This window comes from Meles meles, chromosome X, assembly GCF_922984935.1.
Source record: "Meles meles chromosome X, mMelMel3.1 paternal haplotype, whole genome shotgun sequence".
Lineage (NCBI taxonomy): Eukaryota > Metazoa > Chordata > Mammalia > Carnivora > Mustelidae > Meles > Meles meles.
In genome coordinates this window covers 37,066,961-37,083,507 of record NC_060087.1, presented here as the reverse complement: position 1 = coordinate 37,083,507, position 16,547 = coordinate 37,066,961, and the positions used below count along the sequence as shown (strand labels likewise).

The 16,547-nt window shown below is 50.7% G+C and overlaps 1 protein-coding gene across 13 annotated transcripts in view; it reads left to right on the top strand.

The window, feature by feature from the left end:
* The window catches only part of CASK (calcium/calmodulin dependent serine protein kinase), a 343,974-nt gene extending 331,954 nt beyond the window's left edge, over positions 1-12,020 (top strand). For 8 of the 13 annotated variants that reach the window (XM_045994395.1, XM_045994401.1, XM_045994397.1 and 5 more), the window contains 5 exons: positions 249-329; positions 431-511; positions 3,419-3,621; positions 7,599-7,682; positions 10,666-12,020. In XM_045994395.1, coding sequence (XP_045850351.1) covers positions 249-329; positions 431-511; positions 3,419-3,621; positions 7,599-7,682; positions 10,666-10,842 — 626 coding nt within the window. In that variant the 3' untranslated portion in view covers positions 10,843-12,020. The remainder of the gene's footprint in view (positions 1-248; positions 330-430; positions 512-3,418; positions 3,622-7,598; positions 7,683-10,665) is intronic. The other 5 variants (XM_045994396.1, XM_045994399.1, XM_045994402.1 and 2 more) reach the window with 1 other exon arrangement.
* Positions 12,021-16,547: the final 4,527 nt, after the last annotated feature.

Genomic DNA, 16,547 nt, shown 5'->3' with positions numbered 1-16,547 from the left:
TTTATGCATGTGCTCAACATAATCTTTGGATGCCCCTGGTTCTAAAGTGCATTTTCATGGGCTTAAAAATGAATTTTCTCCTGAAAGCCTATAGGACTAAAATTATATGTAAGCTGCGGATAGAAGTTGGACTCAGAGTTTTTGAAGACACGGTTTTACTATGACTTTAGTTCTGCCAGTATAATTATCATTGACGTACATGAAATACTCCTGTAAATTTACCTTTCTTCTAACTCTTTGCGTTTTAGTGTTTGATCAATTAGATCTTGTTACATATGAAGAAGTAGTAAAACTGCCAGCATTCAAAAGGAAAACACTAGTCTTATTAGGTAAGCTTGACTATACAAGTGGCTTTCTTAGTCTTCTCTTCAAAACATTCTGTGAGTATTAACAATTGTCAATTTCACCTTCTTTTTTAAAAATGACATAGGTGCGCACGGTGTTGGGAGAAGACACATAAAAAACACCCTCATCACAAAGCACCCAGATCGCTTTGCGTACCCTATTCCACGTAAGCAATATCTCTCTTTTAAGTTTATTTTTCCTGGTACTTATTTGATATTGTAATTGACATACTGTTTTCCGTTACATAAGTAATAACTGCTCATTATGGGAAGTTTTGGAAGATCCAAAGCCAAACAAATCAAAAACTTAGTTAACAATAATCCCAACCCCATTCCCCCAGTAACGGCCCTATAAAACATTCTGTCGTAGACTCTCCCAAGCTTCTCTCAATGCAGAGGTAGGTCGTGTGTGATTTGTTGTTGTTTTTTAACAAAACTGGACTCCTCCATCCTGTTTATAACCTGATTTCCCCAGCAGAATGGCATGAACATGACTCAGATGAATGATTCTTCAGAAGAATGGATCTGAATGATAGGATAGTTTTCTCTGATAGAACAATGCTCTCCTCAAACGTACCCAAGTTAATTGACTTTCATCCCTTTGAAAACGCAGTGCGCTATCAGTTGTTTATTATAAAGAATTTAAAAACTGTAACATTTTTATTCCCCTTATTTTCTCTGTCTTACTCGTAACTTCTTGCCTTCTGTTTCCTCAACTATAAGATGAAGTAATTCCAGGAATGTAAGGAGGGTCTGGGATCAAGAAACACCAGCAGATACTGGATATATAGTAGCTAAAACCAAGACTGGTTTTAGTCTTGTTATTCCAGAATTTACCATTGGAATCCCAAAAGCTTTCAGGCATGAAGAGTTTAGCTGGAGGTAAGGAGAAAGAGTTGTAAGAGCAAAGAGAGAAAAATGGGAAGATGGACTCCGCCCAGTAGGGCCTTCCAGTGCCTTACAGAAGCCACATCAGCACCACTCGTGGGTTTCTCTACACCCCAGAGGGCCGTGAGGCTTCGTAAGACAACACCCTCCCTCCAGAACCCTGTCTGATTTACACACAAAAAGGAAATTCATCAGATACCATTTCAGTTGGTCCCTCTGACATTTTCTTCATAAGACACTCTGAACTGTTCCTTTAAATCTCCATATGTCTAGATCTTGAGTAGAGCAAGCTTAACTAACCTTTAGTTTCTTCTTGATCACGTAACAGTTGAACATTTGTGTTATTAAATGACCAGTTAGCAAGCTTGGTTTTGACACATATCGTTGTCAGCCTCAATTATGAAGTCCAAAAGTCTCAAATACTGGACCCCAGGTGTGTACAGACCATATGTTTACCTCCCGAGATGACCAAGGATAGTACAGCATCAATATGCGATGCCATTTCTTCAGCTTTTCATGTGCCTGGAGAAAGAGTTCTTTAAAACCTGCGCATTTGGGTGTCCGTGAGCACTTGTAAGTTCTAACAGTCTAGTCAGGGCAGGAGGCAGGGGGTGGGGGTCCCCGTGGGTCTGGATCCAGGCACACAGCAAAGAGGAGCAATAATTTATTCTTGCTCAAGGAAGGAAGTTGAAAGAAAGGGCGGGGGAAGGTGAGGAAGGAAGGAAGGAAGGGAAGGAAAAGAGAAGGTGAAAAGAAGTGGGAGGAAGGGGGGCGCCTGGGTGGCTCAGTGGGTTAAAGCCTCTGCCTTCGGCTCAGGTCATGATCCCAGGGTCCTGGGATCGAGCCCCACATCGGGCTCTCTGCTCCGCAGGGAGCCTGCTTCCCCCTCTCTCTCTGCCTGCCTCTCTGCCTACTTGTGATCTCTCTCTGTCAAATAAATAAAATATTAAAAAAAAAAAAGAAGTGGGAGGAAGGAAGATTTAAACCAGTGTTTCTGGCTCAGCTAGAAAAACATCTTCTAAACTGTGCATTGCAGAACACTGGTCCTGTCAGCATCCCCCAGAACTAGGACTTACTGACCAATATTTTAGGATACATCCTCTTAGGTCTGTTTTCTGTAAAGGACTAGGTAGTAAATATTGGAGGCTTGGATGGCCATCTGGTCTCTGTCACAACTACTCCAGTCCGCCAGTGTCGCATGAAAGCAGCCATGGACAGCATGTAATTAAACAGGCATGGATGTTTTCCAGGAAAACTTTATTTGACAAAAATAGGTCCTATTTGGCACACGGGCCATAGCTTGCCAACTCATGGTGTAGGTCTTTACTGACCACTGTAGCCACATCTGGCCAAGGTCATTGTATTCTCAACACAGTACACTTTTTTTTAAGATTTTATTTATTAATGAGTGAGTGAGAGAAAGAGTGCGCGCACAGCCAGGCAGAGTGGCAGCAGAGGCAGAGGGGTAAGCAGGCTCCCCACTGAGCAAGGAGCCCGATGCGGGACTCGATCCCAGAATCCTGGGATCACAACCTGAGCTGAAGGCAGGGTCTTAACCGACTAAGCCACCCAGGCATCCCCGCAGTACTCCTTTTGCTATATTCTAACCATCTCCTTTAGGAAGCTGTCAGAGACCGATGCTATCCAACAGAACTTACAGAACTTTCTCTGAGAGTGACAGTTTTCAGTAGCTATTCTGTCCACTACAGCAGCCAGTAGCTACACTGAACCCTTGAAATGTGGCTAGTGAGACTGAGGAACTGACTTTTTCGGTTTAATTTTATTTAAATAACTGTATATGGTTTTCCATTTCTTTTTCTTTCCATTCTTTTTTCCTTCTGCTTTAGACCTAACTGCATTAAGGCATACAGTAAGGCATATTCATCTTGGGTCATTCAGTGTCTTTCTCCCGTGGTGACCCGTGAAGGGATGAACTAAATCTCATCAACACCAAAAGATTCACCAAACTAAACCACTAACCAACTACTGTGGTCTGATGTCACACAGATAAATATGGTGTCGCGAATTTAGTTCTACAAAGTTCCTGGGGCTGGTAACAGGGCATGAGACATGTACTAAAGAAGCCACAGCTTTTAGAAGAGCTGGGGCTTGGGCGGGTCCATAGGGAGCATCCGCTCTTGAGCTCAGTCTTTTAAGCCTTTCGGGATATGGGACTTTCTTTGCAGACACAACCAGACCTCCAAAGAAAGATGAAGAAAACGGAAAGAATTACTACTTTGTATCTCATGACCAAATGATGCAAGACATCTCGAATAACGAGTACCTGGAGTATGGCAGCCACGAGGATGCCATGTATGGGACAAAACTGGAGACCATCCGGAAGATCCATGAGCAGGGGCTGATCGCCATCCTGGACGTGGAGCCACAGGTAAGGCACAGCCCTTTGCGGCCCGTCAGCCTGCCTGTGGGCTCGGCCTAGGTTCTGAAATCAGAACGGCCCTCGGAAGGCCATGGGCCACCCGCTAACGTAATAAACTGCAGGACAGTGTCAGCAGCACGGGCACAATGGGCTCACGGGCTCAAAGGCGCATGCACCGTGTGGTTAAACAGCAACAGGAAGCTCCCAAGGGATTCGTTGACACTCGGAAGTTCCGTGGGAGTACCCGACCGGTCCGAGCTGGAAACCCAACACTGATGTGACCTCAGGGCCAGACTGGCCCTCGGTTATCCTAACAGCCACCTGTCCCCTCTCAGTACAGCTCACACGAGCCCATCCGAGCCGCTGCCAGCATCTTATGTGACTTGGCAGCAGGGATCCCGGGGCCTGGGTCTGGTGTGAAGCACAGCACCCGCTTTAGGGAGGCAAGCCCAAGCCAGCGGGCATGCAGACCCACACCGGATCTCAGCCTCCGCCATCTCTTTGGTGCCCAACCGCAGCCAAGAACTGGGAGGGGTGTGGAGAGCTTTGAGCACTCTGAGCCAGACACAGGAATGACTGGGTGATCTGTAGGGAAGTCCTAAGCTCGAAGCAGTGGGAATTATTCAACTCAAAAAGGAGAAGCCACATCTCAGACATGTAAGAAAGGCAAACATGTAAAAAAGGCCTTGCCTCAAAAATGCTGACAAGCTGGGGAGCCTGGCGGGCTCAGTCAGCGGAGCCTCCAACTCTTGGTCTCAGGGTCGTGAGTTCAAGCTCCACACCAGGCATAGAGAGGACTTTAGAAAAATAGCTTGTCGGCTCGTTTTGGTTTTTTTTTTAAATCTCTGAGGACAAACTGAGCAGAAGGGGGACTTAAAGCCCAGGAGGGGGGCGCCTGGGTGGCTCAGTGGGTTAAAGCCTCTGCCTTCAGCTCAGGTCATGGTCCCAGGGTCCTGGGATCGAGCCCGGCATCGGGCTCTCTGCTCGGCAGGGAGCCTGCTTCCTCCTCTCTCTCTGCCTGCCTCTCTGCCTAGTTGTGATTTCTCTCTGTCAAAGAAATAAAAAATTAAAAAAAAAAAAAAAAGCCCAGGAGGAAAGATGTTGTAGATACCAGGTGAGTTACAGGGGAGGCTCGTGGATGCCACTATGACTCCTAGCCCCTGCCATTTCTAAGACTGGTCCGTGTCCCACATCCCTATCCCTCAGATAGAATCACCTGCCCAGACCCGCTCCCCTCAAGCAGGCCCCATTTCACCAGGCCACTGAGGAAATGTCTGGTGACTCTGCTGCCTATCCAAGGGCTACCAGACAAGAAAATCTCAGTCTCGATGTGATGTGTCTTTTCAATTTTGAAAATATAATAGGGAAAAAAAAGAATAACATAGGCTAGAACTTGAAAACCGAAGCCCTGAAAAGGCTCCAGTAACTGCTGTGATTGGCCTGTGGGTTGGCTCTGATGTTCCTGGAAGGCAGCACAGAGAGGGGAGGGTCCTGGATTTCCTGGAAGTACACCAGTTCTTCCCTTGGAATTAGCTGGTAAGGAATAGAACCGGGTTCCTGGACACAAGAGGCACCAGGCAGGGGGACGAGCACAGTCTTCAGCGATTGCTATGGGCAAGAAGCATGGAAAGACCTTCGCATCTGGATGGATGAAGGCCAAGGACCCCCGTGCCATGCAGAGAAGGGGAGTGTGGTTTCGGGGTTGCAAACACGATAGGTTAGAACTTAAGACAGTCGAAGAATTGGGTGGCAGGGAGGCTGGAGGCACTGAGCAGAGAGAAGACCATTTCACGCCTGGGGTGTCCTCCTCAACTTCACCCAGGGCGCCATTCAGCATCAACACTGTGTGGACTTCCTGTGTGGCCCTCGGGGAGTCGGGACAGAAGCAAGGGGAGGAACCGTGCGCTGGGAACTGGTCCCCGCCTAGGTGCCCGAAGGCTGACTGTGGGTGGATGAGAAAACCTTCTGTCTCCACGGACCCTGTAGCCCCCTGACTAATGAGCACAGGAAGACGGGGCAGGGGTTGGGAGGGGAGGCCCAAAATAATATTGACAAAAAGGGTTTCTAAAGAAAGATTCCCTATTAGCTCAAGTGAGCTACAGATGCGCTTTGTTTGTTCTTTGCTGAAGTCTTCAGTCACAAAGGGCTGACAAAGAAATTGCCAATTATCTCTGTCAAAAATGAGCATAGGTGGGCTTGACGGGCTTGCTCAGAGGGGAGTGTGACGTTCACAAGTGAAGCACTGTGATGTGACATGTGACACGACATGCCCGGCTCCCGTAGCCCCGAAGGAGCTCCTGGGTCACTGAGATTCAGACACCTAATCCCAGTGCATGTGAGGCTTGCCCTAAAGCTTTATCATGCCGTCAGTCTCTCCCGAGCCTGTACATTCAGAGGCTCCCTTCAGCCACCAAGCACAGTGCCCTCCAGGCGAACATTTTCTGCCGATCATTCGTGCCGCTTTCACGTTTCCATTTCAGCATCAAGACCATTTAGGCGAGGTGCCGTGGAGGGCACGAGGGAGAAGACCGAACAGGACCCAGCCCTTGCCCTCAAGCTCGCCGTCCAGTGCCGGGGGCTTGCATATGTGGCGGGTACCTGGGGGGTGGGAGGGGTGCTCGACCTGGATGGGAGCTCACGAAGGACTAAGACAAAAGAACACCCCTGCTATGTGCCAAGGGCTCCCTTAGCCAAGCCAAAAGGGAGAATGGGGACAGAGGGTCCAGACAGAGGGAGTAGTAAGAAAAAGGCTGGGAAACCAGAGAGAGCGTGACCCTTTCTGGAACTGGAAGTAGTTCAGCGAGACCAGTCCATGGAGGGGAAGGGGCAGAGAGAGGTGGAGGAGGTAAGCATGGCCCAGCACAGGGGGCGGGAGCTGGCTTTTGATGCTGAGGAGTGGATATTTTAGCCCCAGGCCAAAAGGGAGCCGTGGAAGGGTTTGGAGCAGAGCAGCGAGACGGTGGGACTTGCCTTGCCAAAAGAGCCGTCATTGTAGCGGCAGGCTGTAGTACAGAGGCAGAGGAACCCAGCTGACAGCTGCCACAGTAAACCAGGCAGAAGAGGGAGGAATAGGAATGTGGCAAAGCAAACGATGCAGAAACAGAATAGACACGTTACGTGCTCATAGGAAGGACAGCAAGGTGTCACTCCCTCCACCCCCGCCCTGCCTCCGGTGCAGACAAGTCAAGAAAGGACAGATGGGTGCCTTGTGAAGTGTGTGCCTGCAGATGCTAGGGTTTTGTTCTGTGGAGGGGAGGCTGCAACCCCTGGGAGGCTCAGATCGGGGTGGGGGGGGGTTGTTGTCATCCCACATCAGAATGCGGTCGCGGGTGTGGCGCACTGGCTGGTGTGTCCCTGCGGACCAGGGGCTCATGCCGTTCTGGGGGATTATGCCTGGGAAGGGAACTGAACTGGCCTCAGAGCTCCTGTAGTGGCTCTGGCCTCCAGCCCCCAATCAGGTATCCTGGCCCCCAGGGGCCTCTCAGCGGGGGAACTCGGCAGGCATCAGGAGCAGGAACACAGCCTGGCAGTGACCACGGCCGGGATGTGTTGGCCCCATTAGTAGTTAGAAGGTGAAGCTGTGCTGAGGTGGGCTGGAGATCTGGGGCAGAGCCCACCGGCTGGGCCAAGGCCACCCCAAAGCGCATTTCCTCGCCATTCCCGAGGCAGGCTACCATTCACAGCCAGGTTTAAATGAACATTAACCAGTGTAGTCGGTGTGGGCTTTTCTGAAGAAAAGGAAGTCCGATCGACTCAGGAGATTCATAAGAAATGTCCGGTTTGTCACCTGTTACTCACCGGTGGCTGTTGTCCGTCCTTCCGAAGGAAAGGAGTAGGGTGAGTTTCAGAGACAGCTGGTCAGTGTGCGCCCGCCTCGCCAAAAGTGTGAGTCCTGGGCTCCCTGAGCTGTGGGATTTCGTGCAGACACACGTGGCAGCCGCGCCCTTAGCTCTTGGCTCTAAGTGTCCTGTGTGTTTTGTATGCAGGCGCTGAAGGTCCTGAGAACCGCCGAGTTTGCGCCTTTCGTTGTTTTCATCGCAGCACCCACCATCACTCCGGGTCTAAATGAGGTAAGGCTCACTGCGTAGCTGCAGCCCGGCACAAGGACCTGCGGCCCGCCGGAGGGGTAGAGGTTGGCCGGGCCCACTCGCCCCCTGCGGGCTCTGGGCAGGACGACCTGGCTCTAGGCCCAAGAGCGCTCCGCGGGGACAGAGCTCTGAAGAAGCCAGGACCTTGGCCCGAGGGAGCCTCTGCGGTGGGACCCACTGAGGTCCCTGGAGACGACCTCACCTAGAAACGAGCCCTGTCCACTCTGGGGCCAGCTCAGTGGCCCAGAGACGGGGGTCGGGGGTGTTGCTCCAGAGCGGGGGTCACCTTCCAGCACTGGGCCGACCCTGAGGGCCTCCGTGGCTGCGCAGATGCTGTGGGCGGTGAGTCCGGTGGGTGCGGCGGGGCCTGGCTGCCACGGGTACGCTCTGAAGGCTCCCGCGCGGGGTCCCTGGGTGCTCGGCAGGGCCCACACGCCAGCAGAGGGCTCTTGGCTCTGCTCTGTGAGGACCCGTCTAAACCGCCCCCAGCTAGTGACCGTACAGTCAAGGCTGGGAAACTGCGCCTTGTGTGTCTGGAGGAGTCCGCCTTTACACGGCAGGGTTACTCATCTTTTCAGTTGTTCCTTTGGGTCCTTTCATTTGCAAAAGGTGTATTCCTTTGGGAGCTCTGCTGCGGGCTCTCGGGTAGTACCCCAGCATGCCCGAAGCCCCGCCGGGTGCTGAGTGCTTTTCCTTTGGGTGCCATGTATTTTTCTTGAATTATCATCTTTGCTTTTTTGTTTGTTTTTGCCTATTTTCCCGCCCTTTTACTAATTTTCCATAGCTGCCAAAATGGTGCAGAAAATTGCCTGTAAGTACCAGCTAGGAGGTGACGAAATGCAGCCTCGTTTTCTTTCCTAGATTTAGAGTGTAGACCCTTTCTTTCCATTAATCCTGCCTTTTGCTGTTAGACTAGAGGCATTTTGTTTTCACCGAGGTGAACCCTGCTCGTGCGTGAGGCAAGCCCGCAGACCAACTGTTGCTGAGGAGGAAACCCACAAATAGAGCTTCATCTTACACGGTCCTTAAGAGGAAAGCTTTTTCTTGCGTAAAAACGGATGCCGGCAGCTGTACATTTTCTTGAACGTGTTCGTCAGCCCGGCTCTCGGAGCAAATCGTCAACTCCGCTAGTGGTTTCTGAAGCCCGGACCGAGTTTCCGTGGAGTTCTCAAGCCGGGAGAGTGCCGTGCTGAGAACCGCTATCTTCTCGGCTAGGCAGGAAGCACTCCTGGCCTCGGGCAAAGGAGTGTTTCCCAAAACGGGGCTTTTGCAGTGTTTGTCTGCAAAGTAAAGCTGCTTTTTGGCACCGGTGGAAAGTGTGTTGATAGGACCTTAGCAGGTGGTGATTAACGGAGGTCTTATCTTCGGCTATCTAACAGAGTTAACAGCCCACATCCTAGCACACCGTGCCGCGCTTTGAAATCCCAGTAGACGGCGACGAAACCTGGAGGACTCTCCTCTCAGAGCGTGCTGATAGAGCAGACCGAGTCCCCGGCCTCCCTGCTGTCCGCCCCTCCCCGCCGTGGCGCCACAGTGGGATCAAATGACCTCATTTTCCATCCCCCTCGGGAGAGTCGCACCCACAGACCGGGGCTCTTCAGGAAGGGTTTCTCACAAATAATGGATGGGCCTCCGTGAAGAGGAAGGGTCCTAAGTCATCTGCGGGCACCACGGCTCCCAAGTTCCCAAAGGCACCGCATCCTTTAGTTTTCTGGGAGCGCATCAGTGTCACCATGGGCCTCCGTTTCCTCGTCATGTAGCTTTCCGTCTTGATGGATTTAACACTCAAACCGTGTCGTGGCCAGTGTTAGCCAAGTGCTTGTTCTTTTAAGGAACATCTAGTCATTTAGTAAGCACTTACTGTGTACACACCACAATGCCAAGTGCTGGGCACAGCGATGACAGGGCCCACACGGCAAGCTGCCACTCTAGTTGAGGATGCTAAGCAGACAAGAAGGTCTGAATCGTATCTCCATCTGTGTAAGACTCAGCCCGACACCTTACCTGCCTGGTGCAGGGGGAGAAGGGAGACGCTTTGACTTGGAGCTCCCTGGCTTCAGATTTGAAGTTGTCCCTTGTGAGTTTGGCATAACAGTATCCAGCCTGTGAACACTTTCTGGTGGCCCGTGAGGGATCCAAGTCTTGAAAGATCTGCCATCCTGAGGCTAAATTGAGACTCATGTGACAAATGAGGGACCCGGCAGGGCCGCCTCCAGTGGGCTCACCCTGAGGAGGGCGCTCCAAATCTGCAGCAAGCTGCGGAAGCAGAGGAAAGGCCTTTCCCGCAGCATAGCCCCCAGAGCTCGGTGGCGGCCTTTCCCGTAGTTTCCCTCAGAGGTTGGGGTCCTTCTGCCCGGCACCCCGTGTCCGGCCGTCTCCAGTGTAGACCACTGCAAGGGGGTTCCTCAGATGCGGGTTGCCGTGGTAGCTGAGAAATGGCCTCATTTCATCCATTATTTGTAACATCCCAAAAGCTTTTGCCTCGGGCATCCGCTGCTGTTGAGTGCGAGGCCATTAGATGTAATTGAATTCCTGGAACACATTGGACCTCGAAGTAGAAAAGGGGAAAATACAACTTAATTTGTTGGCAAGAGGCAGTGGCTTCTTGGGGCAAACCAGCGGGGTGCCCGGGGTGGGGGCTGGGTGTCATGTGTGCCCAAGAGGGCCAGGTCTCTCTGGTCCTGGGCGGGGGGAGTGGGGCGCAGGGATGGCATGGAGCTCCTGTTGCAAGGGGAGCCTGCGGGCTGCAGGCCGTTCCTCCGTAACCCTGCTGGCCCAGGGCCGCTGTCACCTCGGTCACAAAGCAGACTTGGCCTCGCACAAGATGCAGCACATCAGGGTCTGGCCTTGACGGTGTCTGCCCTTGGGAAGTGCAGAAATGCAGAAAGAAAAAGCATTCGGCTGACTTCTGTCTCCTCTTTGCTCCTCCCTTCCCCACCCCACCCTCCATCCCCTCACCCTTCAGGATGAGTCTCTCCAGCGCCTGCAGAAGGAGTCCGATATCCTACAGAGAACATACGCGCACTACTTCGATCTCACAATTATCAACAATGAAATTGATGAGACAATCAGACATCTGGAGGAAGCCGTTGAGCTCGTGTGCACAGCCCCGCAATGGGTCCCGGTCTCCTGGGTCTATTAGGCCTCTCCCCAGATATCTGACGCCTGCCCGGGAGCCACCTCATCCGTGGAAAAGCCTCTTTGTTATCGGCCTTGTGTCAGCAGGTCATGGTCCCTAGAGACTACCTAGTTGTAGTGTGACCTCCATTTATAATTATTGTCATGTCCGAATAGATAGGAGGAGAAAACAATTACACACTAATTTAAAGAGACAGTATCTTTTTTAATCAGTTCTCCTAAACTTTAATAAAATGTATCTTTAAATGTATGTATTATTCAATCCTTTGGAATGTTATATTTTTGGAAATCATAGCTTTTTATTTCCAAGACCCCTAAAAACTGCACAAAATAGATGCTGCTTTCTATAATCTATTTTAATAATAAACAATGATTCTGTTACCTTGACTGGGGGTGGAACACTACATTCTTTTTAGAGTCTGATTTTATGGATTGGAATCTTTCTTTCCTTTATTTATTTGAAATAATCAGTCTAGTGATTACAAAACAGTCATAAATTTTTAAAGGCCTTTTTTCTTTTTTTTTTTTAGACTAGTATTTTTTTTAAGTCCTTTATGTAACATCCAGATAATGTGATACTGTCTCTTTGAAGCACCCTGTAAACCTTTTAGAGATTTGAAGTTGGGTCTTGACTCTTAATGCATGTGGACAGTCGCAAGCGTTTATGCTGTCGGTGTGTCTGTGTTGGACAAAACAATCTGTAATCTACAGCAAAGTACATTCCGTTCACGGGGCACACCCAGGGGAATAAGAATAAAATGCTATTATGACTAAGTTGTAAACCTATGCACATCCCTTGCATTTCGGGCAACTTTATAAAGAAAACTGATTTTTATTATTAATAATCATGTAGTGAAATGTGTTTGTAATTTTGTCTCAGTTTAATTTGTTGTAAGGTGGGAGGGGAAGTTGCTGGTTTCACCATTTCAGATCTGTGTTGTCTGAGAGTATTAACGTTTTAATTAAGCAAAGAAATGAGGATTTTTAATATGTATGTAATTGTTTTAAAGCACCCATTTTAAGAGAATATACTGTGCAATGAAGAAACCAGTTTAGGCATTTGCTATAAACTGAATTATTCCAAAAGAATATAACAGCCCTGTAAATTCCTTTAAAATGATAACTAACAGGACAGTTTGACCAATTTTTTTTTAAATATACTTCCTTTTATGTGTTCAATAATTCAACGCCTTTGGGTCCTTCATTTCATTATAGATTTGTTCAGGTTTACAAGCCTGTCTTTTAAATTTGATAATCCGCTAGATGCTCACTGACCACGGAAGGCCCGGAGTGACGCTCAGTTGGCAGGACAGCACCACGGTCCACCAGAGCACAGCTCGGACGGCGTCTGGCTCCCAGAGCACAGGGAGCCCGAGGGCTGCCATGTGCAGGAGGCCAGCTGTGGTCGCTCCTTCCTCTTGCTATCTCCCTTGGCACAGGAGAATCATCTATCCTTGCTGCTTTAGAGACATTAACCATCTCATCGCCCTTCCACGAGGTCCCATTCTTCTAACCCAGGACATGCAGGCGGGGGTTTTCTGACTCTTGGCCAGAGGTCAGTGGAAGATCCTTTATTAGAGCAGCAGGGTGCGAAGTGGTTCTGGTTACCTGGGATCCTGGAGGAAACACCCTCCAGGTCGCTTCTTGTCGGGTAGATGGCCCCATTGCTTTGTGCCTCGGCAGGGTGTTCGGGGCGGGTTCTGAGCTTCACGGCTCCTCTTGAAGGACCACACACAGAAGACAGCTGGAGACTCCCTTCCAAGCATCCCCTCCCCACCCACCGACCCTTATTAAACGGTGATTTTTCTCTCTCTCTCTCTCTCTGATGTTGTCCTTTGTCAGTGACCAGATGAGTTTGCAACTTACCAGGCGTTGAGCGAATGGCCCCTGTTGAGGCCCCACAGCAGGGAGACCAAACCACCAAGCCAGAGACACCCTGGATGGAGAAGGGAAACCCCAAGAGTTGTTTGGAGCTGTGTTAGGAGTGGTTTAAATCTAACCAATGCCGAGGCCAGGCAGTCATTCCCGCGATGGTACTGACCACAATCTGGGCTCTTCTCGCTGTGAAAGTGCCCGCTCTACCTCTCTTCCAATGAAGCACAAAGAAAACTACAGCTGACACGTGGGGAACACCAACTCCCTCTCTCTGCTAGAAATGGCCACACCCCTCTCAGGCCCTTGAAGGCCACATCTCCAGAGATGCCGATGATGCCTCTCTTAAGCCCGGTTGACAGAGGCGGATCAAGCAGAAGAAGAGCAAAGCGAAGCCAGTTCCAATGTCTATGGGCCCAGGACTGAGAAGCACTTAGTGCTTGTCCCCTGTTCCCTATCAGAGGCGCACAGGCAGGCACGGCTCTCGCCCCCCTGTGGACGGCAGAACCCCTGCACCCAGAGCTCATTCTGGCGGAACCTCTCGAAGAGGTCATCTGCTCCATTCCACTCACATAGGCCCGCCTCAAAAGTAATGTCTTTATGACCCGCCAGAAAATACTTAAATTCACAGTAATTTCCGTACAAAGCTGCTGCTACATTACAGTCACCCACTAAGCAATCAGAGAAAATTACCAAAAAGCTTCGCTGCTTCCATGCCATCAGCAAAATCATCCCCGCCCCCCCCCCCCCATTTTAAAGACCAGAGCAAATGATGACTATTAAATCTTATCACTGGTCAGCTGAACCATATTCCAGCCCCACGCCCCACAGCCAGAAAGTGGGTGTCTTTAATATGCAGAATCTTTTGTTAAGAAGTGTCTTGATTCTTTTTAATAAGATGGTAGTCACTAGGCACGTGCAGCAGATTCAGTTTTAACACTAAAAAGGAACATGTCCCTCAGTTCAGTTCAGCTGGAAGTTTTCCCGGCATCAAGATAATATAGTAGCTTCTGAAAATGCAATTAAATATATCTCCTGTCGGCTGAGATGGTTTCAAATACTGGTGCAGAGAAGAAAAGAAATAGGTGACCGACTTCTTGCCATTTGCATTCAGACCATCCTCTGGGCGGCGGGCTGGCCGTAGAGCCCGCAGAGCCCGTGTGGCCAGAAGGGCCCAGCAGGTGCTCCCGTTCCCGGCGCGGCCAGCAGCATCTCACACCACCACGCCCCCATGAGCTAGTGGAAACCTCTGACCCTGTTACTGCAGAGGACAGCCTTTGTTGCTTTTCAAATCACTCGTAGTTACCCGTTCAGTAAGGCTTTGACTTCACTCCTTGAGAAAGTTTAGTCGGCTGAGCCACCATCAGGGAAACAGGACAGCGGAGATGGCCGGCGTGGACACGGCCCCTTAGGGACAGGCAGCCCGAAAGCAAACTCTATTGTCTCCCACCGATGTGATGTCCTTTTCTTCGTTTCAGGTCAGTCTCTTGGGGCAAAGAGAACATGCTGCTAATGCTAGCAAGACGATTGTCTCATTAATGAGTTCTTAATTATAATGCCTCCCACGCAGCCCCCCTGGGAAAGGGAAGGCATCTCACCATCGGCATCCCAAGACAAGCCACTTAGGGTCCCCGTCCCTCCTCCTCCTTGCTTCCTATCATCAAATGCACGTGTATGTGTGTTAGGGGGTGGGGGAGGAGTCTGTTTTTCCAGAAATGAACACAGCTTCCTAATTCCATCCTCTTCGCAAGGGCTTAAGATACTGAGGCTGATTACGGCCTGTCACAGACTGAAGGTCCCTGAGCGCCTTTCTCTGGTTCTGCACCTCTAATTAACCCTCCTCTTCGAAAGGCATTCTGCTTCCTGATGCAGCTTGCAGAAGGGCTACAAGCTTTCTTCATGAGTCATTTCAGTCAGGCGAACTCTTCCTCTTCTCACCCCTTTAGAAGTAAGGTTTTTCCTCTCCATTTGATGTCTCGGCTTAAGGGACTGTGCCCCGCAGGCTTACTGCTCCATCAGCCTGGCCCAAGCCCACTTATTGGTTTGCCTTAAACCTGGAGCTCTCAGGAGTCTCGGGTCTTCCGGCTTCGTGAATGAAGCCCGGCTGTGGCCCGCATCCAGGAAGAGGAAGGAAGGGAGACGAAGGGTATGTTCACCGGTCCCCATCCCTGCCATCTGCTCCTTTCTCTGCCGCTCTTGGGCCACGGAAGGTGGGCAGACCCGCCCACAGGGAGAGGAGCGGGAGGGGCATGCAATCTTAGCCCTTCGGAGGCAGAGAAAGTCCCCCGCCCCCCACCCCTCTCACCTGACCCTCCATCAACTCGTGAACCTGTGCAAATGGACGGAGCAAAAGAAAATGGGAAGAGATGTTTGTCACCACGTAGGAAGGAGACCTCATTTCTGGCCCCAAGCACAACTCCAGACCGATGTCTGCTTAGAGACCTGGGGTCAGGTCCCTTCTCTCTGGCCTGCAGCCAAGGGAAGGTGCGCGCACTCCCCGCAGGAGAGGCCTGAGGCTGACCAGCTTGGGGACGCAGAGGACCTGCAGTCTCTTAGGAGTTCTGCTTGGGAGCGGAAAGCGGGGCTCCTCCACAATGAGCGGCCCCACCTCTGGTTTTCATTTTGACCAGACCAAGAACTGGGGGAACGGACTTCCAGTCTCAGCTGTGTCCTGGAATGACGCCCGGGGCAGGGGGCGGGGGAGCCCGCGGCCAGACCCACCCGGAGGCCACGCCCCCCTCGCATGCCGAGGCTGTGGCATTGTGTTTAATGGCAACGCAGGTGTGTCGCCCTTCAAACTCAGTTCTGGGGTTGTTTTGCCTAAAGTTTTGCCAACGTGTTCTTTTCTCTGTATGTATAATTGCCTTTTTATAAAAGGTTTTGAAGTATTGTCTCAGTGATAAAAAGAGAGCGATGTTAACAGTTGTTGTATATTTCACCATTTCCGATTGTAAGTAAGTATTTGCAGGGTACAGCAAAGCCTTAGTGCACAAGAGCCTTCGTGCAGGAGGGGTCCTACGACACCCAGGAGGTGAGGGGATCGGACAGGTTCGGATTCTTTGTAAATGTCCTGCTTTTCTTTCTGTGTGTATCTATTTACATGCCTTAGCACACGCCCTCCCGCCTGGATCCCTCCGCCCTGTCGCCGGAACCAGAGCGCTGGTGCATGGCCTGTTACAGGAGACTGACGGAACCCTCATCAGCTATCTCTTGTGTGACGGGGGAGGAAGAGAAACTCCATAGTATTCTTTGTAGAATATACATACTTGTAGGATGCTGTGTAATGGGAAACCATAGACTTGGGCTTTTGTCATTTCAAAGTTGGAGAAATGTATGAATAAAATGTATAAAACATGAAAAGGCACTTGTCTCCTCAGACTGCAGGCCACACAGCTGGGGCGGGGGGTGGGGGGACAGACCACAGGAGGGTTAGAGGGACAAGGAGTTCCTCTCCAGGGTTCAGCCTCGCGGACCTTCCCACAAATGTATGGTGGGGGGATCTCGGGGGTGGGGGGCAGAGATCAACTTTGCCCCCACTCTCGGGGCTGCATGTCCCTGGCTCAGGGTCTACCCTGGCAGTCACCATCTTCAGCACAGCTGGCACAGACTACGTCCTGAGAGCAGTTCAAGTTGAGTTGGCCGCACTTGGATGCCGATTTAAAATAGCTTTGGGTTAAAAAAAAAAAAAAAGAGAAAGAGAGAGAGAAATTCAAGTGTGACATCTCCCAGAAATAGAAGTCTAAATTGATCAGGGCGGTGTGGGCGCCCAGCATAGAAAGCAAGTGTCTTGTTTGATGTCTGCATAGAGAGCCCCAGGAGGAAGCCTCCTGTCCCTGG